The 24437-nt window shown below is 35.8% G+C and overlaps 1 protein-coding gene across 6 annotated transcripts in view; it reads left to right on the top strand.

Annotated features, from left to right (window-relative positions):
* Positions 1 to 24437, top strand: part of SPATA18 (spermatogenesis associated 18) — a 76062-nt gene that overhangs the window by 7499 nt on the left and 44126 nt on the right. For all 6 annotated transcript variants that reach the window (XR_008912868.1, XM_056802610.1, XM_056802608.1 and 3 more), the window contains exons 2-4: positions 16459 to 16564; positions 16703 to 16818; positions 17785 to 17903. Coding sequence is in view for 5 of the 6 variants with exons in the window: in XM_056802608.1 (XP_056658586.1) it covers positions 16459 to 16564; positions 16703 to 16818; positions 17785 to 17903 (341 nt within the window). In the remaining variant the exon portion in view is untranslated. The remainder of the gene's footprint in view (positions 1 to 16458; positions 16565 to 16702; positions 16819 to 17784; positions 17904 to 24437) is intronic.

Below are 24437 nucleotides of genomic sequence, written 5' to 3' on the forward strand. Positions count from 1 at the left end.
GCAAAAGTCTGTAGATAGATCAGGACGCTACTACTCTCGCAGCAATCATCTAACGTGAAAAAGAGAAGACTCCCACTACTTTTGCTTCTTATTTTTCGGGCCATCCGGCATTTCTGGGTGCTCCAGTCCTGGCAGAGCCTAGAATAAGAGGGTTCTTTCTGTATAAAAAGCTGAGAAAACCCAGACCGCTGTGATTTCCTGTGAAAGCAGTAACCAGGGACGCTGGTTGCCATAACGACCAAAACTGAAAGCAATTGACTTGTCTGGTCTAGCCTACCCTAGACTGTGACTGAGGTCTTTTTTGCACCTCATTTGTCACAATCTAATACAAAAGCTAAATATTACTAAAACACCATTTTCTATAATCACGCAACTGGATTTTCTGTACACGTATTTTCCACCAATCTCCCAGAGGCTGTGAGTAGCCTCAGAATTTATTATTATTTTTAATTCCGAATTTTAATTTTTCTCCCTAATTCATGGAACCAAGGATTATTTAGGTAACTTTTATTTCCATCTCAGTTCATAAAGGAACGGAATAAGTTTATATAGAGCTTACTATGTGCCAGACACTTTGCATATATTATCTCATTTGATAACACAACTCTGTAAAGGAGGGGAAGGAAACTGAAGCTAACAGAGGTTATATGAAGATTTGACCCAGGGTCACACAACTAGGAGGTGCCAGTGGGTGGATTTAAGCTCAGGTTTTCCTGACTCCTGGCCTACCTCTCTATCCAAGGGGCCAGCTAGCTGCTTCTCTCCCTAAGGAAAAACCAGGAATGATTTGAGGACTAATTTGTATGTAATTTGCAATTAAAAAAAACGTGATTATGAAATCATCACCCAGCATTTTCACATTGGAAGGAGAGTGTGCATGAATTTAGGGTTCAATCATATCCCACTCTTTCAGACCTCATTTGGGATTTTCTTGCCAAAGACACTATCTACTGGAATGATTTGCCATTTTCTCCTTCAGGTTATTTTCCATTTTGCAGATGAGGAAAATGAGGTAAACAGAGTTAAGTGACTTGTTCATGGTCATACAGCTAGTAAATGTCTGAAGCCAGATTTCAATTTAGGAAAAGTAGTCCTCTTGTCTCTAGGCTGGCCTTACAGACTCTTCCTTCATGAACGTTTACCCATTTCTTAAAGCAGGGTTTCCCAGTCTGTATATTGGAATTGATTATAAATTTTAAAATCTGGTAGATCTGCAAGCTTTGCTAGGCAGCTTCTTCAGTGCTAATCTCTTTTCCCAATCTTTGTTGTTTGTGGGATTCTCAGAAGGAAGAAAAAAATATGCCTGCCTCAAACTATTTCTTCATTCCCAACCTCTCCTGATCTGATTAGGGACTTCGCACATTCTCCTCTTTTTCTTCCTTCTTATGCTCACATTCTTCCTTTCTTTACACTTCATTTTTATCAGCTTTCCTCTCTCCCCCAAGCCTTTTTAATTTTTATTTATTTTTTCTTTGAAACTTATTTATTTATTTTTAATTAATAGCATTTATTAAGTGTCTCAGTCCCTCTCTCCCCTCCTGCATCATACAGGAGACAGATTTTATGTATATACATATATAAATTATTCATGTTTCCATTTTTCAGCTCATTCTCTGAAGGTAATATTCAAAATTTATTTTTCAAGTATTAAATCTAAAGCTGAATATAATGTTCTCTTTGTTTTTACTAATTTCATTGTTCATTATCCCATGTAGTTATTTCTAAGTTTTACAAAACTTAGCCTGCTTGTCATTTCTTATGGTTGCAGTAATATGCTATCACAATCATAAACCGCAATTTTTTTTAGCCATTCTCCAATTGATGGGCATCTCCTTGATTTCCAGTTCTTTTCCACCACAAAGAGAGGTATTGCTGAGTCTAAGGATATTTCTGGATATAATTCTAAATTGCTTTCCTGAATTGTTGGATCAATTCACAGCTCTACCAACAGTATATTAATGTTTCCCCCAAATCTTTGAGAAAAAAATGAAAAGTAGCTCTTTGGTCAATAAATATTGCATCCACATTATGTTTAGATACTGAGGAATATAAAAAAAATTAACTAAACCTTCAAGGAGGAGTGGAAAATATATTACAGGGAAATAAAATACATACCAATTCCCATAATACATAATAGAATATGGTCAGTGCAAAAAGAGACATACTAATAACACAGTGGATAGATGGGGCATCCTGAATCCAGAAGATCTGAGTTCAAACCCAGCTTTAGGCACTGCCTACTTGTGAGACCCTTGGGCAACTCACATAAACTATGGACACTTATCTCCCAGTATTGTGAGGATTAATGGAAATAATATTTGTAAAAGCATTTAGCACAATGCCCAGCCTTTAGTAGGCACTTAATCAATTTCTTTCCTTCTTTACTATGAATATGATGCTACATCTATGGAAGAAAATACTATTTTCTGGGGAAATCAGGAAAGGATAAGGAAAGAATCAGGAGGATAGATAGGATTTCAACAGAGGAAGGTCAAGGACATTCTAAGATAAGTAATGGTTTGTGATACTTGTGTTGCCTGCTGAAAAAAAGCTCAAAACTCAGTACTTGGCATTCAAAGCTCACTATAAAATAGTTTGGATCTATATTTTGTGGCCTATTTCCAACTTTCTCTTGCCCTACATTATATTTCAAACTGGTGTGTTTATATACTTCCCAATATTTCTGCTATTCAATAACATATTCAGATACACATAAAAAGATGATTAGATATAGTTGGAATAGGACTTATACTTCAAATGTTATCCTTCAAATGGTTGCTTCTACCAACTTTTCTTTTTTCTAATCATCTTGGGTCTAAATTTTGAAGTTATTTTGATTTATTCTTCTCTTTTACCCAGTCAGTCAGTCATGAAGATATATTTGTTTTTTCTTTGAAATATTTCTCATATTCTTTCTTTTCAATCAATTTCTTTAGCTACTACACCAGCTCAGAACATCATATTCCAGGAATTATTACTATTGCAGTTTCCTAGTTGGTCCCAGTTGCTCCTGAGAGGTCTCTCCTCTCCAGAATATATGCCAGCTTTCATCACATCATTCTTCTGCCCAGAAACTTTTAACTTTCTAGGTTCTGCTGCTTCAAGTTCTCTGCCTGACCTTCAAGTCTTTCCATACTTTGACCTATGTTTATGTAAAAGAATCTTATTTCTTTCTTTTAAAGGTATACTCTCTAATCTTGCCTGAATTTAAAAAAAAAATCTAATTATCATATATGTTAAGTACCTACTTCCTACCCACGAAAGCACTGTTCTAGGCATTGGGATTACAAATACAAAATGAAAAGTAGGCTAGTATCTCAACTTCTAGACACAACCTTTTAGAAGAAGAAATACAATATAATTTGAGGAAGGAGTGAATGGCTTCCCATAAAAGAGTCTGAGTCTTGAAAGGATTTGGGATTAATTCAAAGAGGAGAGGGCAAGAGGAAAATGTGTTTGTATTGCAGTCTTGTGGGACATCACCTTTGCAAAGGTGGGAAATTGAATGCTAAATTCAGGGAACTGAAAATAAGATCATCTGGCTAAAAACTGAGAGTGGGTAAGAGGGACTACTACAAAGTATTATGTAAAGTGAATCTGGAAGGGAAAGTTGGAACTAGACTCCAAAAGACTTTAAATGCCAAACTGACTTGAATTTATTTTCATTGAGCCCCCTCCCCACATATTCTGACTTTCATGCCTTTGCTCATATTATTCTTGTCTGGAATGTCCAATTTACTTATCATTAGAGGCTCTGATCAAGTTCTATGAAACCTTCCCCTAATTAAACTCCTTCCTTCTGAATTCTAATAAGTCTTATAAGCTTCAGTTCACAATGTATTGCTTTATATTGTTTTATTTATAACTTCATTCATGTAAGCCTTTATCCTTAATATATATAGCTTGCTCTATATAGCAAGCTCTTTGAGGACAGAGACTATTTCTGAGAATATAACCTCAAATAGTGCCTAACAAAACTGATTTGTTAATTCATCAAAGATGGTAATGTTTTTGATCCATTTATATAAAAATTAAAAAAGATATTAAAATTGTAAAATAAATTTAAATGTTAGAGGGCCATTTTTTAGCCCTGGAAATTTAATGGGACCCTTCAAAGAAGTCTACCTACCCAAGATATAATTTGATTATTTCTTATGACCTTTAATTTCCTATTCCATTTGAAATGTGGGGATTTTTACAACTTGAACTTTTCAATTAAGATGAAATGTATTAGTTTAACCAACACTTAAGGGGATTTACCTTCTACTATTGAGTTTTAATGCTCCATCTACATCATGTTTCATTTGTTCAAATTTTATTTGACCATTTTCTCTACATAAGGCAACTGTGATAATTGTTGTAGATTTATTGACATCCAGTTTGGAGACCAGATGTAAATAACCCCCCTTTGGGTCTTAAAAGCTGACTTAAGCTGACTTAAGTTTATTTAATTAAAAAATCTCATTTTCAAATCTGTCTGATTTAGTGACTGAAATACCATGTGACCTAGAATTTTATTTTTTATTCACACTACAAATTAGCCAAATCCAAATTATGGCTAGCAATTAATTCTGGAAATCTTCACAATTTAATGCTACTGTTGGAAGAGGACCTAGGAGAGAGAAATATATGTAAATCAAAGAATTTTTGTGGCAGATCTGAGTTACTTTGCATCTGCCCTCTAATAGGTTTGCATTCTAGAATTTTTTGAAACTTTATTGGGTCACACTGAAAACCAGATTTGGGGGAAGGAGGGTTTTTAATGTACTTTTCTATGGTAGTTAAAGGTGAAAAAAAATATTATAGAGACACAAAATTAACCTATTCAAGATCTGGTTACATTTAAGATAAAAAAAAATATTAACCAAGACTCTTGGTTATTTTATGGGACTTCCCTCTTTCATAATATACTTCTATTATAATGAGTTAAAATTGCACATCCAATATGTGTCAATTTGAAAGAAATGAAGAGATCTCCCAGAGATACTATCTGTTTATTTAATTTTTTGTTGTTGTTGTTGACTAATTGCAGACTATCACCTATGAGGTGCCAGGTACTCTTAAAGTACAAAAGGACACAATGGTTGCTATAGCTATGTCAAAATGTAGTTTCTTGTAGTCAATCTATTTATGTAGTTTTAAATCTAGTTAGTGAATTTATATAGAATATATTTTATATCTTCAGGAACTTTATCATGACTAATAAAGTCATAGTTTCAAAATTAAAGAGTTGATTTTACTTATATATGAACTTCCAAAAATGTTATTTTCCTATTGTTTTTTAAAAGCAAAATTTGTTCATGTACATTTAATTATTAATATGTAGGGGGCACAACTTACTAATAAATTTACAAACAACCACTTATATCAATTATAGGTCATGATGATAATGGGAAAGGTTAAATAATAAATTTCACATAGTTGTTTCAGGTTGTCATTTTCCTATGCCTGAGATCAGTGTTTTTAAAATTATTTTTATGAGACATGTGGTATTGAAAATAAAATCACTCTGTTCAAGGATAGGGGGCCAGAACTGAATTTTAATGTTATTAATGAGTAAGACTTAAAGTAACAATTTAATCAGAGGAGGAGAAAGTGGAAGGAAATTTGATTTATTGGGTGTGGTGGAAAAAGCATTGGAGTTTTGGATTCCAAACACTTTATTCAAATCTCACCTCTTCTACTTAGCACCTATGGTAAGTTGGGCAAATCATTTCACATGTCCAAGTTTCAGTTCAATTGTGGAAGTTGGACTGATTTGTACTAAGTAGAAGTGTGACATGGGTAGACCCATGCTTTAGGAAAATAATTTTTGACAGCTGAGTGAGGATCCATTGGAAAGGAATGATGAGGCAGGGAGACCAATTAGAAAGTTATTTTGCAATAGCCTAGACCAGAAGTATTGAGGGCCTGAACTAACGGTAACTGTGTGAATAGACAAATGAGACATAGGGGAGAGATGTTCTAAAGGTGGAAATGACTACGACAGCATAGATTGGGTTGTATATGATTTGAATGAGAACAAGGGGAGACTCAACCCTTAGTTGAGTCTGAAGTGAAGAGAGATTACTTAGGAGCAATTGAAAACCAGGTAGGAGATGCCTGGGTGGCATTGCTGAGGAATAGAGATAGATGTTTGAAAAAGAGGAGGACTCTTGGGAATGGGGTGGAGATAATTATTTCTCTTTTGGATATTTGAAATATTTACAGGGGATATCTGGAATAAGACTTCTAAAAGTCAGTTGGTAAAATGAACTCAGGGGGAACTCTAGATAGCTCTATATCTCCACATCTATATCAATAAAATCTGAAAATTGTCTGCATAGAGATGAAAAATGAACCCTAGTGAGTTCCTTGAAAGCAGGGATTCTCTTTTGCCTCTTTTTGTTTCATTAGTGCTTAGCACAGTGCCTGGAATATATTAGGCACTTAATAAATGTTTATTGATTGATGAATAAGTGAGAAAATAAAGAGGGCAAATAAAAACTTGGAAACAGGGGAGGAAAGATCAATCACAAAAATCTAGAGAGGAGAGACCATCTAGGAAGAAAATGTTATTAAATATCAAATACTTAGGGAAGTAAAAAATGATAAGAACTGAGAAAAGGCCATTAGATTGGGCAATTAAGAGATCATTGGTAACTTTGGAGAAGGCAGTTTCAGTTGAATAATTAGGACAAATTATATTTCAGAGTTTAGAGGAGAGTAAGAAGAAAGGAAGCTAGAGGAGGTGCCTACACTTTCTTGAGGACCTTAAGAAGGAGAGAATTGTTTTTAAGAATGGCTAAAATGTTTATGAAGGAGCCAGTAGATAGGGAGAAACTGTGGTTAAGAATGAGAGTGGGTATGTTAGTGGGTTTAATCAGCTTGTCAAGCCTAAGGGAGAGAATGGGGTTAAGGGTGTATTTAAAGGGGTTAATTTTGGACAGGAAAAGAGCTACCTTTCTATTCAAGATCATAGTAAAAGAGGATATTGTGGGGGGAGTAAAGCTCTTATTCCTCTAGGATCAAGTATAAAAGGTCTCCTATTTGGTTTTTAAAGCTTTGTCTAACTAGGTCACTTTCTACCTATCCAGTCTTCTTATCATTTCACTACCATTTTTGAACTCCCTGATCCAGCTTTACTGGGATTCTCATTGTCCTTATAACATGACATTCCATCTCTATCTATTGGACTTTGCTCTGCCTTTTTCCCTCCAGATCTGGAATGCGTTAGCTTCTCACGTTTACCACCTGGCTTCCTTCAAGAATCAGTTCAAATTCTACCTTCTTTCAAGTTCCTTTCCTGGACCTCCTGCTCTACTAGTTCCCTTCTCTTCTAAGATTGTACAATTAGTCAGTAAACCTTTATTAAGCACTTGATTGGTTGTTGGTTATTGTCCTTCATGCTCTAAAAGGACCAAAATGACATAACATAATAATTGGATTTAAACAAAAGTTGTACAAAGTCTAAATCCTCACTTTTCCAGTCATTAATGTACACAACAAGACAAAAATCAAGACAACTAGTGATAGCTTGGGATGCAGTGGATGACCTTGATTTCTTTGATGTCTAACCAAATTCCAAGAACTTCCATTACCAGCTTCCACTGCCTTTGTGGACTTTGGAATAAATTCTTCTCATCTGCCTCTTCTGCTGGGAGAAGTCTTCACATGCTGGGGTAAACATCCCCTAACTCACTGTTGGGTTGGAGGCCTGTCATTTACCCTCATCCTAGTTTAGCCCACCTGCCAAAATGTTTTATTGTGGTGCAGCCAACTGTACATGTTGTAGCTTCTTGGGGCCACAAGTAAGAGCAGGGTGGCATAGTACAATTGTCCATTATCCATATCAAGTCATACAAAAGATATTTTCAGGAGGCAGTTGGGTAGCTCAGTGGAGTGAGAGCCAGGCCTAGAGACTGGGCAAGTCACTTGATCCCCATTGCCCAGCCCTTACCACTCTTCTGCCTTAGAACCAATACACAGTATTGATTCTAAGATGGAAGGTAAGGGTTTATTTCCACACTAGTTATGTTCCCCAAAAAAGAGAAGAAAAAAATATGATTCAATTTATACTGAGGCTATCAGTTCTCTGCATAGAGGTGGACAGCATTTTTCATCAAGAATCCTTTGGAATTGTGGTGGATGAATGATCAGAATGACTAAATCTTTCACAGCTGATTACATAGTTAACAGAAGAGTTGTAAAGATAACTGTTCTCTTGTCACTCTTATTCTACAACTTCTCCCTTTTTTGTTTTGCCATTTTTGTCATCTTTGCCAATTTGAAAGGTGTGAATTGGAAACTCAGAATTGTTTTGATTTGCATCATTAGTGATGAACATTTTTTTTCATGTGACTGTGAATGTTTTGCGATTATTTGATAACTGTTTGCTCAAAGTCTCTACTCATCTCTAATCCATCAATTTACCTACTTGCCAAAATAATCTTTCTAAAGCACAAATGATCATGTCATTTCCCTCTTCAAAACCCAGTTGTTCCCTATTGCCTACCTCTAGAATAAATGATAAGATACAGCTAGGTACCACAATGGATAGAGGACCAAGCTTGGAGTCAGGAGGACCTGGATTCAAATCTAGCCTCCTTTCTGTGTGATCCTCGGCAAGTCACTTAACCCCAATTGCCTAGTCATTGCTACACTTCTGTCTTAGAACTGATACTAAACATAAAGTTTTTTTATTTTTTATTTTTATTTTTTTCCATTTGAATAAGCTTATTTAGTCAATTTAGAACATTGGTTACAATAATCACACTATTTTCATCCCTTCCCTCTACCCACTCTTCCCACAGCCAACACACAATTTCATTGGGTATTACTTGTGCCCTTGATCAGAACCTATTTTCATGTTGTTAACACTAGGATATTCATTTAGAGTCTACATCCCCAACCATATCCCCTTGACCCATGTATTCTAGCAGTTGTTTTTCTTTGGTGTTTTTACTCCCACTGTGTTTCCTCTGGATGTGGATAGTGTTTTTTCTCGTAGGTTCCTCCAAGTTGTTCAGAATCACTGCATTGCCACTAATGGAGAAGTCCATTACATTCGATTGTACCACAGTGTATCAGTCTCTGTGTACAATGTTTTCCTGGTTCTGCTCCTCTCACTCTGCATCAATTCCTGGAGGTTGTTCCAGTCCCCATGGAATTCCTCCACTTTATTATTCCTTTGAGCACAATAGTATTCCATCACCAAGAGATACCACAATTTATTCATCCATTCCCCAAATGAAGGGCATCCCCTCATTTTCCAGTTTTTTTTGCCACCACAAAGAGCGCAGCTTTGAATATTTTTGTACAGGTCTTTTTCCTTTTATCTCTTTGGGGGTACAAACCCAGCAGTGCTATGGCTGGATCAAAGGGCGGACAGTCTTTTATCGACCTTTGGGCATCGTTCCAAATTGCCCTTCAGAATGGTTGGATCAATTCACAACTCCACCAGCAAAAAATTAATGTCCCAACTTTGCCACACCCCCTCTAACATTTATTACTTTCCTTTGCTGTCTGTTAGCCAATCTGCTAGGTTTGAGGTGATACCTCAGAGTTGTTTTGATTTGCATTTCTCTGATTATAAGAGATTTAGAACACTTTTTCATGTGCTTATTAATAGTTTTGATTTCTTTAACTGAAAATTGTCTATTCATGTCCCTTGCCCATTTATTAATTGGAGAATGGCTTGATTTTTTTTTTTTGTACAACTGGTTTAGCTCTTTATAAATTTGAGTAATTAGAGCTTTGTCAGAGGTTTTTGTAATGAAGATTGTTTCCCAATTTGTTGCTTCCCTTCTAATTTTGGATGCATTAGTTTTGTTTGTACAAAACCTTTTTAATTTGATGTAATCAAAATTATTGATTTTACATTTTGTGATTTTTTTTTCCAGCTCTTGCTTGGTTTTAAAGTTTCCTTTCCCAAAGATTTGACAAGTATACTATTCTATGTTCACCTAATTTGCTTATAGTTTCCTTCTTTATATTCAGGTCATTCATCCCTTCTGAGCATAAAGTTTTTTAAAGAACAGAATAAATGATAAATTCCTTAGATTAGCTTTTAAATCTATCCACAATCAGTCTGCCATCTATCTTTCCAGTCTAATTTCATATAACTTCCCTTCATGTACTCTTCATTCTGGCCAGACTAGACTATGTACTAACTATTCTTTAAATTCTTAACTACTATTTTCCATTTATAAATATTTTTGCAGGTTGTTCCTGATTCATGGAAAAATATCTCCCCTCTTTATCTCTCCAATTATTATCCTCTTCAGAACTCAAGTTAGGTACCATTTCCTTTGTGAAGACTTCCCTCAAAACTCCTAGCTAAAAATGTCCTTTCCTCAGTTTACCTTAGAACACATCGTCTGGATTTCTTTATTTCTATCCGACCCTATCTTGTAGTATACATATATATGTGCATATAGGTAACTAAGTATGATTATATAGTTGCATATGCATACATGTCATGCTTTCTTACCTGCATTCTACCCTGGTAGAAAACAATTGTGCCATTTTAAACTTTGTGTGTGTTGATGGGGAGATATGATTGGGGACATGGACTCTAAATGATCATGCAAGTGCAAATATGTAAAACCCAGTGGAACCACTCATTGGCTATAGGAGGGGTATGGGAGGAGGGGAGAGAAAAAACATGAATTGTGTAACCATGGACAAATATTCTAAATTAATTAATTAAATAAAAATTTCCAAAACTTAAATAAAATAAAATCTTTGTGTGTGAAATGCTTATAGGGTACATTGTCTTGCAACACAGTAGTTACTCCTCAGTCAATATTTGTTGGATTAAATTGAAAATAATTGGAAACATTAAAAAAACAAAATGTCCTGGTATCTTCCTCTGTTACTTCACTTGTTGATCTTGTCAGCTGCCATGCTTTTAATTACTGTCTATATGATGATGATTCTCAAATCTGCCTATTCTGCCCTAAATTCTCTGCTGACATCCAAAACAAGACTTGTTATCTTCTCTGTTCTTCTCCTACTTTCCATATTGCTGCAGAACCTAGGAGTTGTCCTGGACTACTCACAATCTCTCATCCTTAGAATCCAATCTGTTGCCAACGCTTATCAGTTTCACCTTTGCAATATCTCTCAAAAAGTCCTCTTCTCTCCTCTGACACTGTCAGCACTCTCTAAGATAATATTACCTCATATCTAGATGCCTGCAATAGCCTGCCTGGAGGGTCTGCCTGCCTAAGTCTCTCCCTACTCCAAACTATCCTCCATTCACTAAAGTGATTTTCCTAAAGGACAGACACTGCCAGGTTACACACACACCTCCTCCCATTCAATAAACTCTAATGGCTTCCTATTCTAGGATCAAATACAAAATGTTCTGTGTAGCCCTATCCCTAACAACCTAGCCTCGTCCTACCTTTCTAGTCTTCTTATATTTTACTTTACAACACATACTCTTTGATCCAGTGACACTGGTCACCTGACTGTTCCAGAAACAGGATACTCCAATTTTTCATTCTGGGCATTGACTGCCTCCCTTGCCTGGCCTGCTCTCCTTCTGCAGTCTGCCTAGGGAACTCCATGGCTTCCTGTAAGTTCCAACTAAAACTAAATTTTTGCTAGCAGCTTTTCTCAAACCCTCTCTTGTAGATAGCATGTTGTATATATTTATTTTACATGTTGTCTCTCCCATTAGACTGTAAACTCTTTGAGGGCAGGGACTGTCTTTTGCTTTTTTTTTTTGTATCTCTAGGGCTTAGCAACAATGCCGGCACATAAATAAATATAAATACATGTTTGCTGATTGACTGATTTAAAACAATGGTAAGAGGGAGAGAGACCAATCAAGGAAATAGAAAGGAGAAAAATTAGGATAGCCTATTGTCTTGGGATCTAGGAAGGAAAGGAGGCCAATATAATTGAATATTACAACATGGCCAGGGCAAAAGATAACCAGAAAAGACTATTATTTTTGATGATGAAGAGGTCATTGATGACTTTAAAGAGCAAGTTTATTAGATTTATATGAGTAAAATTCATATTTCAAAGTACTGGAGAGAGAGTGAATGCTGAAAAAACAGGAGGTAGGTAACTAAACTTTTTAAAAAATGACAGAAATAAAGGAGGGGCAAATGGTATCTTGAAGGATAGCAGGGTTGAGAAAAAAATTTTTAAGAGAGAGGGGAGATAACACTGATGGCTCATTATCATATGGAACTGAACCTGGCTTCTCAAAATTTATGCCAGCAGAGTTCTATATTAAGCCCATCAAGCCAGAAAGCCCCAGCAGAAAATGTTTTCTCTCCAAGGACAAGGTTGGGTAAATTTGGAGAGAGTACCAGGTGATGAATTTTTTTGGCCACAGTGATGTATAAAGGTGAAAAAGACTTGCAGTCTGTATTAATTGAGAGAGTATTTAAGCTGATGAAATGATGGATCTTTTGAAATATTGAAGAGAAAATCCTAGTATGTTTCAGATGCTAAGGAACTAATGATGATGAAAGAGAGAAAGTAGATGAGGATCCAGAAAGAGCTGAGAGGAAATGGGATTGAATGCATGGGGGAAAGTCTTAGCTGTCTTTGAAAGGAAGAAACAGTGCTTTTGAGAAAGAAGGGAAGAATGCAAGGCTGAATGAAGGTAAAAAGTTATTTTGAGGAGGGGGGAGATGGAAATATGACTGAGCTCCAGATGACCTTGATTATTTCTGAAAAAATAGGTAGCAAAGTCATCTGTAAGAAGTGAAATAAGGTTAGAGGTAGAGCTGGGGGGCTTGAGAAAGGTAAAACTTTGGAATAACTGCAGTGAACAATTTGATACAGAATCAAGGAGAAATTTAATGAAAAGGATTGCTGAGTAGTACACTAATAAAGATTTAAGAGAATATACATTTATGGTAAATTTAGTCATCAAGGATTCATAATTTTCATAGAACCCTGGAGAAGAATGGAATGATGGAATGAACAGATGGTAGAGATGACCCTCTTTAATTTTAAAGATTAAAGATAGACAGAAGGGGCATAGCAGAGAGAGGGGGGATAACTAAGTGGCTCAGTGGATGGAGAGCCAGGCCTGGAAATGGGAGGTCTTAGCTTCAAATCTGACTTCAGATACTTCCTAGTTGTGTGACTGAACAAGCTACTTAACCCCCATTGCCTAGCCTTTACTGCTCTTCTGCCTTGGAACTGATACTTAGTTTTGATTCTAAGATGGAAGGTAAGGATTAAAAAAAAAAAGTAAAGGGAACAAAATTGAAGGGAATTCTAGTGAGTTGAGAAGTGTTGGCCCATGGATGGAGGTCAGGCTTAGTGTGAAGTTAAATGAATGCTGAATGACTAGAGTAATAAGAACATTAGATGTAGAAGGAAGAAACTTAGACTCCAGTCCTCAGTTCTGCTACTAACTTAATATCCAGTCTTGAACGAGTTACTTAACTTTATATAACTGGTGCAACTTTGGTGTGTACCCATATTCTAGAAGCCTCAAGGTTCTCTTGGCTATCACTTACACTCTCTGATTTGTCTTGCTCACTCCAGCCTATTCTCACACTAGCAGGTCTAGGTTCCCAGTATCAGACTAACAAACACTATATACACTCAAATTCTCTTAGGGTCATGTGGATATTCCTATGGAATGCACTCTTTCTACTCACTACTCTAGCTTTTGAGCCCCAATTGATGTTTCTATTTGTAAAATCACCCACTCACAGTATAACGTAACCATGCTGAGCTAAACAAGACAACACATATATGGTCATTATATTTATACAATCTAGCCACTTATAATAGTGATACTTTTTAGATCTTAAACATAGCTAATACTTAGCAATAAAGATAAAAGAAATAATGTACTTTTATTTTAGCCAATGCACGAGTCATAAACTATATCATAATTTGCATATAAACTTGTGTCATACTCTCACCAATTACTTAGTATTTGAGGGGGAGAGTAAGCACACATTTACAGGAACACAAAAGGAAGGAAAACCTACAGTGTTCTGTAAACTCACAAATGTAGACTTTGAAATCACTAGTCCATTTGAGAACATCTGTATGACACAAAATCAATGAAACTGCTTACCTTCTGGTAATCACTGCACTTAGCTCTTCTCTTCTGTCCTTGAAGCATTTACAAACTCAACTTATGTTCACCCTTAAAAGGTTATTTAAAAGATAACTCTTGAGGTGAATATCAGTTGCTTTTAAGCTAAGTTAGAGAATTTCACAGCTGTCCAGACTAGCCCAGGCAATTATTGACTCACCTGAATGGATGATGTGCCACCCAGTCAAAACAGAGCACAAAGCAAAACAGCTCAGGTTAGCTCTTTGAGGAAAGTGAATAATTTTGGCTATCTCTTCCTATAAAACAAAGCAGATGCAGTACTTGCCTTTTCCCTTTCTGCTTTTTCTTCTCAAACAAGAGGAGGTGGAAAAGGGCACCAAACATTTCTGAGAAGCGACTTCTCTCTTAAATTTTAGGTGGCAATGAAGGGCAATAACTGAAATTTCAGTCTTCATTTAATCAATCAGAAATCACATCACTGTTAGCTGTCTGCTTTTGATATTGGTCTCTTCAAACTGCTCTAACAAATCACTTTCACAATCCTAGCTGTTTTTTCAATCCTTATTTGCTAGATTCTTTCTTCTTCAGCCTCAGTCTCCTGTCTCTAATACTTATCTCTATCATTGACTTAAGTTCAAAGCATCTTGACCCTCCAGAAACTCACTTTCACTTAAAAAATCTCTTCTGTGAAATTGGTAGTCTAGCCACTTGAAAATATCTCAGGCTCCAAATGTTAATAGGATAAGACTCAATTTAATGTGTCTTTTATTCCAGGAAGATAGAACTGAGAATTCCACTGAAGCTCCTTATTTGGTCAATAGTTGTTTTTTTTTTCAGTTTTGTTTAGTAAAGTTATTTCCCAGCAGGAATTCTGTGCAGCTTCATGCATAAGACACTCATATGGGATTGTATGAATTGTAGATATTTCTATCTTGAGAAATCTGTGCTCTACCTACCAATAAACTTTTGTATGTGTATGTGATTATTTTCCTGTTCAGGAAGGACATGGGAAAACAAAGATATGTATCCTATCCCTGTGTTCCCAGGAAACTGGGGATCCCACTAATTTGTGCCTGTGTAACAGAGGGAATTGGAGAACTGGTCTGAGCTGATCAGACCACCTGAGGTTGTAGCTACGGCTCTGATCTCATTTCAACCAGGGAAATTTGTTGCCTGATAATTTGCACTAGGATTTTGTTTCTCTTCCCAAGGAAAACAACATGCATAATGAAGAAAGCTACCCTCTATTATGGGCTCGGTATAGTGGTTCAGGCTAAGGTGGAAATATTTTTTGAAAGCTGAAAATTATAATATAGTTTATGACAATATACCTGGATAAACTAATTATTCTCAGCTACTTGATTGATTAATTGGTATTCAATGCCTTTCTTTTTCAAATTGTCTTTAAAAATGTTCAAGTAAAAAGTATTTTTTATTCATCTCTTTCTCCCACTAACCCCTAATTAAGCAAATCTTCAAAGAAATAAAAAATCTATCAAGAAAAGGTCAAAATGAGTACATGAGTTAGACATAAAGGGTGATACCATAAACAAATTAAGGAACTATAGAATAATTTACCTCTTGGTCTATGGATAAGGGAAGAATTTAGGACCAAATAAGAGACAGAGACCATTATAAGATGTAAAATGGATTTTAAAAGGTTTTATATGAATAAAACCAATGCAAATAAGGCTAGAAGGAAAGCAGAAAGCTGAGAAAAAAATTTTTATAGCAAGTATCCCTGGTAAAGGTCTCATTTCTAAAATATGTCATTTCCCAATGGAGTGGCTATTTCTTATAGAATATTATAAGCAACACTGCTTGTTTTTTACAAAAAAATAAATTACACTTTTAAATTAAAAAATCCATTCTTGTCTTTCCATCCTCTCAATTTGAAAAAAGAAAAAGGAAAAAGAAAACTTTTGTAACAAATGAATAGTCAAGCAAAACAAAGTCACTTATTAGCTATGTCCAAAAAATAGATCTCAATCTGCTCTGTTGAGTCCATCATGTCTCTGTTAGGGGATAGATAGCATGTTTTATCATCCATCCTCTGAAATCACAGTTGGTCATTAGTTTGTTTCCTAAAGAATACAAATCTCTTTGAAAAGTTGTTGATACAGGTGAAAGTATGTTCTACTTTATACCAGCAGCTTATGAAAGAATTTGAACTAGCAAAACATAATTTATGGAGTGATTTTTTATTTTATAAAAGAATTTTCCCCTACACAAAAGGATTTTCTGTCAGGTTCCATTAGATAGAGAGCTATCTGTGAATACACTTAAATAGGATTCATTTACACACATTTATTTGATGCACAATATGTTTAGAAACACATGTTTTATATAAAATTAGATATTTATCTGGCCTGGAATGATTTTCAGAGTGGAGGACTATACTTATCTTTGATGACTTGGCTTTGCAGATAAACACATGTGATCAAAACTTAAATTGCTGCTGTGAAATGCTTGAACTGAATTCCAAAATACAAGGGCAACTCTTCACAATCCTGAACCTAATAGCGCAAGAAGGTGAGAAAGAGCTTTAACTGTTGCACATATATCATGCGTCTGCTCTCTTTTCTTCTTTTCTATGATTTCCAAACATTAGATGAAAATGCATACCCATGCCTGCTGCCTCTCACTGTCTTGGCTTGTTTATTCTCCTAGGTGGACATTACGCTGGAGTGGAAATAATAAAATCTCGATTTCTGCCCTGGCTGGGAACTTGTTTCTCCAATTCTTCCATAGCAAAATGCCCTGAAGGCAACTTGATCCTTTTTCAGGTAGCACATATTAAAAGAAAAAAACCCAATTTTTATCAGGGTCATACATTGATTAAGTGCTTATTATGAGTAAAGTGTTCCTGTAGGTTCTGTCAAAGGTTAGAACAATGCTTGGCACAAAAATGCCTATTTAGTTGCTTCTAATACACAGTCTCCATTCTCAAGTGCCTTACAATCAGTCTGTCAAACAAGACTTACACAAATATTTCTGCAAGCTCTCCTCTGCTAGGTGCCAAATGAGTAGTAGAGGCAATGTGTTATAGGCCTTCAGAGGCTAATGAGTGGGAGAATGGAGATGCTTTGAATTTTTCATCTGCATTTTTGAGCCTGAAAAATAAAACCTATTGAAAACTCCTCAGGACATAAAGGAAGGCATTTTCCTTTCACTGATTCAACAAATCAGTTCCATAATGACTTCTTGCTAGTTTTTGCTCAGCCATAAACAAGGTGGGAAGCAGGGGTATATTTACTTTTCCCAAGGAGATAGGCAGTGTGGTTGTCACCATGGAAAAGAAAGAGGACTGTAATTAGGGTTAGAAAACCAGGATTTGAATCCTGACTCTGATGGCCACTCATTAGTTAACAATGGACAAAACCAACATTGTAGAAAATGATTGTTAAAAATTGTTTTTACTTGTAATTAGGAAAAAGTAAAATATTTTTTAAAAACCCAGTAGGCAAAACTCTTAACTTCTTTGACTCTCAGTTTTCTTACCTACTTTAAAGTTTAAATGAAAAAGATACTTTGTAAACTTCGTAAAACACATTTTAAAAATGAGCTGTGATAATGGTAATAAGAGTTTTTGTCTGGGAAAATAAAGCCATAGTAACTTTTCCCCCCTAAGCTATACAGACTTTTGTGACATTTTCTTTATTATGTTGTTCCGAAAAAAAAAATGCTGCTTTATGCATGATTTTCTGAAGATATAGAATTTCAGACAATTTAAAAAATTTCTTTTATTGAAGGAGTCATGTGACAAGGATAAACAGCTACGAGAACTTTCTGGTACTCGGGAACGGGAGATACATCAGTTAGATTCAGAACTGAATTCAACTCGTGTACAGCTCAGCGTCGTTCAACAAGAGTAAGAGGAAAAATGAGTTGTTTTTTTTTTCTAAGAGAAAATGCTATTTTTTCCCCATTTAGTTTCATTAAAAATTTTGTTTTTAACCTGGAAATGAACATTTTGACACACGGTTAATGTGGTCATGGAAACTCTGTAGAGAAATAATAATAAGGTTAAAGGGTTTGAGAAATGATGATTTGGTGTTTAAGAGTTACCTAATATTTCTTAAAATAGGGTGATCCCAAACACTATAGGCTATGTATAGAGGAGTATTTATTCCCTTGCTGGTATACTTCTTTCCACAGGACTTTCAGCTCTCTCTAGCTAAAAGAGGGTAGCCAAAGACTATCTTGAGATTCAAGATCACTTGGGATTGAAATATAAACAAAGACAACTGAAGGGTAGGGGCAAAATCCACAAAGGAGTAAAATTGGAAGTAGGATAGAGATATAAGACATCATGATGCAATTATCTAGTACCTTTGGCCAGTTTGCAAACAAAGATGAAATGTCAAATATTTGAAAAAAAAGTAAACAGTTTAATAAATATTACAGTTTTTAAAAAGATATATGAGAAAAAATGACAGATTATATCAACCAAAATTTATCAAATACTACTTGTAAAGTACTATGGAAAGAGGAAAAAAATAGTTGATAGAACTTAGCCTCAAAGGGTTTATAATTTAATGGGACTGAGGAGACAAACATATACGAATTTTTAATAAAATATGTATAGCCCTTCCTTTTTACTATAGTATCTGTTATTTATAATGATAGGAACATGGAATACTTTTTAATCAGTTCTAGTTTGTGATAAAAGAAGACATAGTACCCTGATATGAATTTTAAAAAATATATTACTTAAAAAGACAAGTTAGAAGATTTTAGAAAAATAACCTCTTTTAAAAGACTGTTCATCTCTGCTACAAAGTATGTCTGCCAGCTTGGCCCTACAAATGAGTGATAGGTACATGAGAGGATGAATCATTTACCTAAGCAAGCAGGTAAACACTTGTTAAACACCTATTGTGTACCAGGGACTGTGCCAGGTGCCATAAAGTTTTGGATTAGAAGGAAGATCAGAGAGGAGAAACCATCTTTGGAACAACATGGAGTGGAGAGATGCCCTTGGAAGAAGTGAGTTCAGGACCTAGTTTTGGGATGGTTACTAGGTCTGATGCCAGTGTGGGATATGAGTGAAGAGGAGACTGGTTTCTCATGCCCAAGAGCAGAATCAATTCAGATAATTATGTTAGAAGAATTGGCTTCTGACATACCAATGAGATCAGAGAAATAGGTTGAATCAAGAGAAAGAACTTCCCTCTAAGGATATGACATCCTCACTATCTTGTCTAAAGCTATCACTTCTCTTAATGCCACCTGATTCTAAAAATTCTCAAAACTCTTTTACATCATTTACAACTGTGTTGGATGAAAGACAAAGTGACTCAGACAAAGGTTCAAGCTTCCAAACATAATGACTTCTTAAGCAAAGTATGCCAATTGTATAACAAACTGGAGCTAATCACTTTCCTCAGCTTTGGCAATGGATCCTGAATAGAGGTGGGGGGAGATAGACTTTTATGTATTTAAAACAATCAAATAAGACCAATTAATTTAAAGAGAACATATTAAGTAGGATACACAATTAGGTAATCTGATTTCTAATTGGAGAAAAGATTAAGGACTTTCCAAACCAGGAAGGGAAGAGTGAACAGGTTCTAGTCCCTAAAATTAAAAAAGTGGTGTCCCACTTTACCCAACTTTCTGTATTCAATCAAAGGGACATTGAAACAATAATTGATTGACCTGTATGGAGACAGTTTTCAGATAAGACATATGGGTTACTTGAGATGTACAACTATGAGAAAACTACTTGTGTCAAACTTCAGATCTGACTGTGTTTCTCATCAGCATCTAGGTCTGTGTTGGAGAACCTATTACATGTGTGCCAGAGGGGGTCTGCTCCCCTTCCCTTCTCCACCACACCTGAGGACATTACCCTTCTGCCCAACAGCCCAACGGGAGCAACCCCCCCCCCCCCATCGTCTGGGGTAGGCTCACATGCAATGTAAAGTTTGACGTTTGGGTACTTGGTCTCTAAAAGGTTCACCGTCACTGATGCAGGCCCTTATTTAAGGCTATCTGAGCAATAGGTAGACGTGGTTCAGCTTCCCAGTCACGTAAAGATAAGTTCAAATAATGCAACAAAGTCCTCTCATAATTCTCACAATTGAGTAAAGTTTGGTCACAAGACAGAAATTTGACCAGATTCATAATTAAATAGAAAGGAAACTGAACTAGATTTAGAATTGTCACAAGATGAAGTCAGTGTGGTTCACTCAATTTCACTCAATTGCTGTTCTAATCTTTTCCTCCTCCTTTCTTTTAGTCTCTGGACAAAGAAGTGGCCTTTCTTTTTTCCAAAGCCCTTAAACATGTGTCCCATCTTCTTTCATATTCATCAGATTTCATCCTTCATCTTCCATTCTCTCTCACATCTTCAACTTTACCCTATCTACTGGTTTCTTTTCTGTTGCCTTTAAACATGCCCATATATTCCCCATCTTTAAAAAAAAAAAAAAAACCTTTACTAGGCCCTGCTGTCTCCTTAAGCCATTGTCCTATAGCTTTCTTTCCTTTCTTTGCCAAAATCCTTGAAAAAGCTGTCTATACTCTGCTATTTCTAGTTCCTCTTTGAAGTCTGCTGATTTCATTGCTTAACTGAAACTATCTTTTCTCAAGTTATCAGTGATTCCATAATTCTTAAATTGGATGGTATTTTCTCAATTGATATTCATCTTGATTTGTCTTTTGCATTCTACATTTTTCTCCTGAATGTTCACTCTGGTCCCTTGTGTTGTCTCTTATATGTCTGATTACTATTCAATCTCCTTTTCTGGCTCATCATTCATATCACTGGGAAGTTTTACCCCAAGGCTTTGTCCTGGGTTCTCTCCTTGCTCTTCTCCCTCTACAGTCTTGCCACACCTTCTCTTGGTAACCTCATCAACTCCTATGGCTTAACTTTCATATCTATGCAGGTGGTTCATAGCTAGAGTCAGAAATACGTGTATATTTGCATGTATAAGAATATATATATATATATACACATTTGCATTATGTATACATATATACATCCATTTATCATGCACATATATGCTCTTTATATATCACCTTCTCTGAACCTTTATCATCCCTATTATATTCTGAGTTCCACAGTTCTTTCTACTTCTCTTCAGTATCTTCAGCATCTGGATTATTATTTTCCTTTCCATTCTTTACTCTATAGTCAGCATTGCTTTCAATTTAATTATTCAAGGGCAGAATTCTTTTATCACTGTTGACTTATATTTTTTTCAAATACTTCAACATATCTATCATTATTTTACTCTATAAATATATAGGGACAATCTATTATATTACTTTAGACCTCACTATCATGTGCAACTGCAAAATCCCCACTTTGAAAAATAGCTGTCTGACCACAATCTCTTTTCCTTCTGCCTTCATTACTTCTTCACTCCTTCTAAAATCTTCTCTTAGCCTTTTCCTGACATTCAATGTCTTGACTTACTCTCTACTTTTTCTCCTATTTCTTTCTTCCCTTCCTTTGACCTCAACCCAATGGTCATCCTCTCTCTGTCCCTGAATCCTTTAATTTTTTTGTGATTTCATTGTTCCCTCTCTGCTAATCTCCAACTCTAAGCAACACTTCTAAAATTCACCATCTTTATTTCTGCAATTGAATACTGACTTTGGAAGTAATGACACTGTGCTGACTGTATGAATTATAAATTTATGCATTCTAATCTCAACTAGATTCTTAGTACTACACCAAAATCCTATTCCCATCATATTCATTATATATTGACTATATATCTATTCCAACCCTTTTCTGATCTCCTCAAACCGTGAACTCCATTCATATTTCCTTCTCTTTCAGCAAACTACCTTGTCTCCCACCTTTGTTTTTATTCAGTCATTTTCAGTTGTGTTTGATTCTTTGGGACCCTATTTGGGATTTTCTTGGCAAAGATCCTGGAGCAGTTTTCCATTTTCTTCTTTAGTTCCTTTTACATATGAGCAAACTGAGATAAATAGGGTTAAGTGCCTTGTCCAAGGTCACACATCTAATAAATGTTTGAGGCCAGATTTGAACTCTGGAAGATGAGCCTTCTGGACTCCAGGCCTGGTGCTCTATCCACTGCACCACTTAGCTACACTCTGTCTCCTACTTTACTGAAAAGATGAAGGCTACTTGATGACCTTCCTCAGCTACCCTTCTCTACCCCTCAAAACCCCTTTCTATTTTTGTATAACTTCTCTTCTTCCTCTCTTGTTTTAGAGGATAAGCTAATCCTTCTCCTTACCAAATGTAACCCTTCCATCTATGTTCTTGATTCCATCTTTTCCCTTCTTCTCTGGGGGTTTTGTTCCATCAATTATTCATTTTCTCTCTTTAATCTTTAGTATCTACCTCTTTACTGGCTCCTTCCTCTTTGTCCACAAACTTTCTCACATCTCATCTTTCCTTAAAAATGTTTCTCTTGACTATGTAATTCCCTTAAGTTAACAATCTTTCTTTCACCTCTCTTTCACTATACATATCTAGGAAGAGTAGTCATATACTCTTAAACCTTGATTTTCCTCAGCTACTCATTCCTCAACTCCTTGTGACCTAGCTTCTGTTCTTAACCATTCAGAAAAGTTGGAGATACAGCTTTGCAAACTGAATGCAGTGCAAGGGAGCAATCATTAAGATGAAGAGAGTTAGTAGCCTCAACAGATATAATAAAGGTTAGGTGGTATAGTGGTCAGAGTTGGAGTTAAGAACGCCTGAGTTTAAATCTGATCTCAGACACTTACCAGCTGTATGACTCTGGGCAAGTCACTTAACTCTGTTTACCTCAGTTCCTCAGCTGGAAAATGACTCCGAAAAGGAAGTGACAGAACATTCTAGTATCTTTACAAGAAAACCCCAAATGGGGTCATAAAGAGTCTGGCATGTCTGAATAAATGAACAACTACAGAGCAGCAAAAGGTCAATCAGTGGGAAGAAGGAACTAAGGAAAAGTAGTTAACTTCCTGTAGCTAATATACAGGAAGAAGATTTATTCACAGAACCTTTTCTACTTAAATATGTTACTTTTTCATTTTTTATTATGCCTACCTTGCATTTTCCTTTTTTAGTGCTTCAACATTTTAAGTATTTTCTGTGCTTTCATGTGGATTCTGCTGCCAGTGAGATAGATTGCAACCCCTCTGTAACTTAATTGATGATCTTCAAGAGTTATTGTGGACAAAAACTCTCCACTCTGAAGCCAATGTGATCAGAAATCATCAGACTTAGCAAGGCTTGGTCCTTAGACAGCTCTCCATCATCAGGCTCATGTTCACAGCCTTGGTATCCTGATATAAGACCTGCCAAAGTTTTCACTCAACTAACATAGCATCTGGATACCCAGGGTCATTGCTACACCATGAGAAAGGATTAGGGGAATACTTTACAGGAATTCCTCTTATTAGTGCTCTGAAGAAAATCTTTGTAATTGTCTGTAAGGATGAAATATTAACTTTAAGGAGAAAGTAAAAGAAGAGAGAAAATGGGGAGAGGTGGAAGAAATTGTATCTTCCCCCTTCATCAGTTTGGGAACAAGGAACCCAAGAAATAGAAGGTATCAAGAGAATAGCAGACATAAAAGAATGGTGACATCTACTATAGAGCAGGGGCCATTACTGGAGACCAACAAGACACAAAGAGTTTGAATGTCTAGGAAGACCAGGAAATTCTAATAGGCATGGCTAAAACAGGGAAATGTTGCCATACTTAGACCTAGAAAAGACCTAGAGAATTATAAACTGGCCTGTGATGTCAATCTTAAAATTAGGAACAAAACTGGTGGTCAGAAAATGAGCAATTGAAACTCTTAGAGGGGGAGATATAGAAGAAGGATTGGTCAAAAGTAACCTTTATTGTGTGTGCTATGTTTTCTTAGGACTAATTATTATACAATTTTTTTGGGAAATGGAATTTCAGTTATTTTCTGGTGTATTTGCTTTTGTTTGCCAAAGACCATTAGTATGTGTTAGCACAGAAACCTAATGTGATATTTTCATCATGAATGAAGACATCTTTCACAACTGGGTCTTCTCTCCCTTCCCCAAATCAGTAAAATTTCTGGAAGAACTTGTGTTTAATTTGCAAAGTCTAGAAGAATTGTGAAAATCTTTCTTTAGCTATTGATCTCTCTTACAGTTTGAGAAAAACTAAGATGGATCTTGAGGACATCAGGACCAGATCAGCTACAGCGCTTTTGGCTGCTGAGGATGAAATACTTCATCTAAGGTTGCAGTATTTCTTACTCAGCTGTATTTGGTGGTGGCCTGTTGATTAATCTGCTTTGCCAATTCTTGCCAATTTTATTACTGTCTCTCATTATTTTCTCATATCATGTGGAATAATGGTCAATCTTACTAATCAAATGACAGGAGTAATCTTTAAAAAAGCAATAAGAATTGTTTAATCATAGGTTAGGTGGCTATGTATCAA

The sequence above is a fragment of the Monodelphis domestica genome, chromosome 6 (genome assembly GCF_027887165.1).
Source record: "Monodelphis domestica isolate mMonDom1 chromosome 6, mMonDom1.pri, whole genome shotgun sequence".
NCBI classification, from domain to species: domain Eukaryota; kingdom Metazoa; phylum Chordata; class Mammalia; order Didelphimorphia; family Didelphidae; genus Monodelphis; species Monodelphis domestica.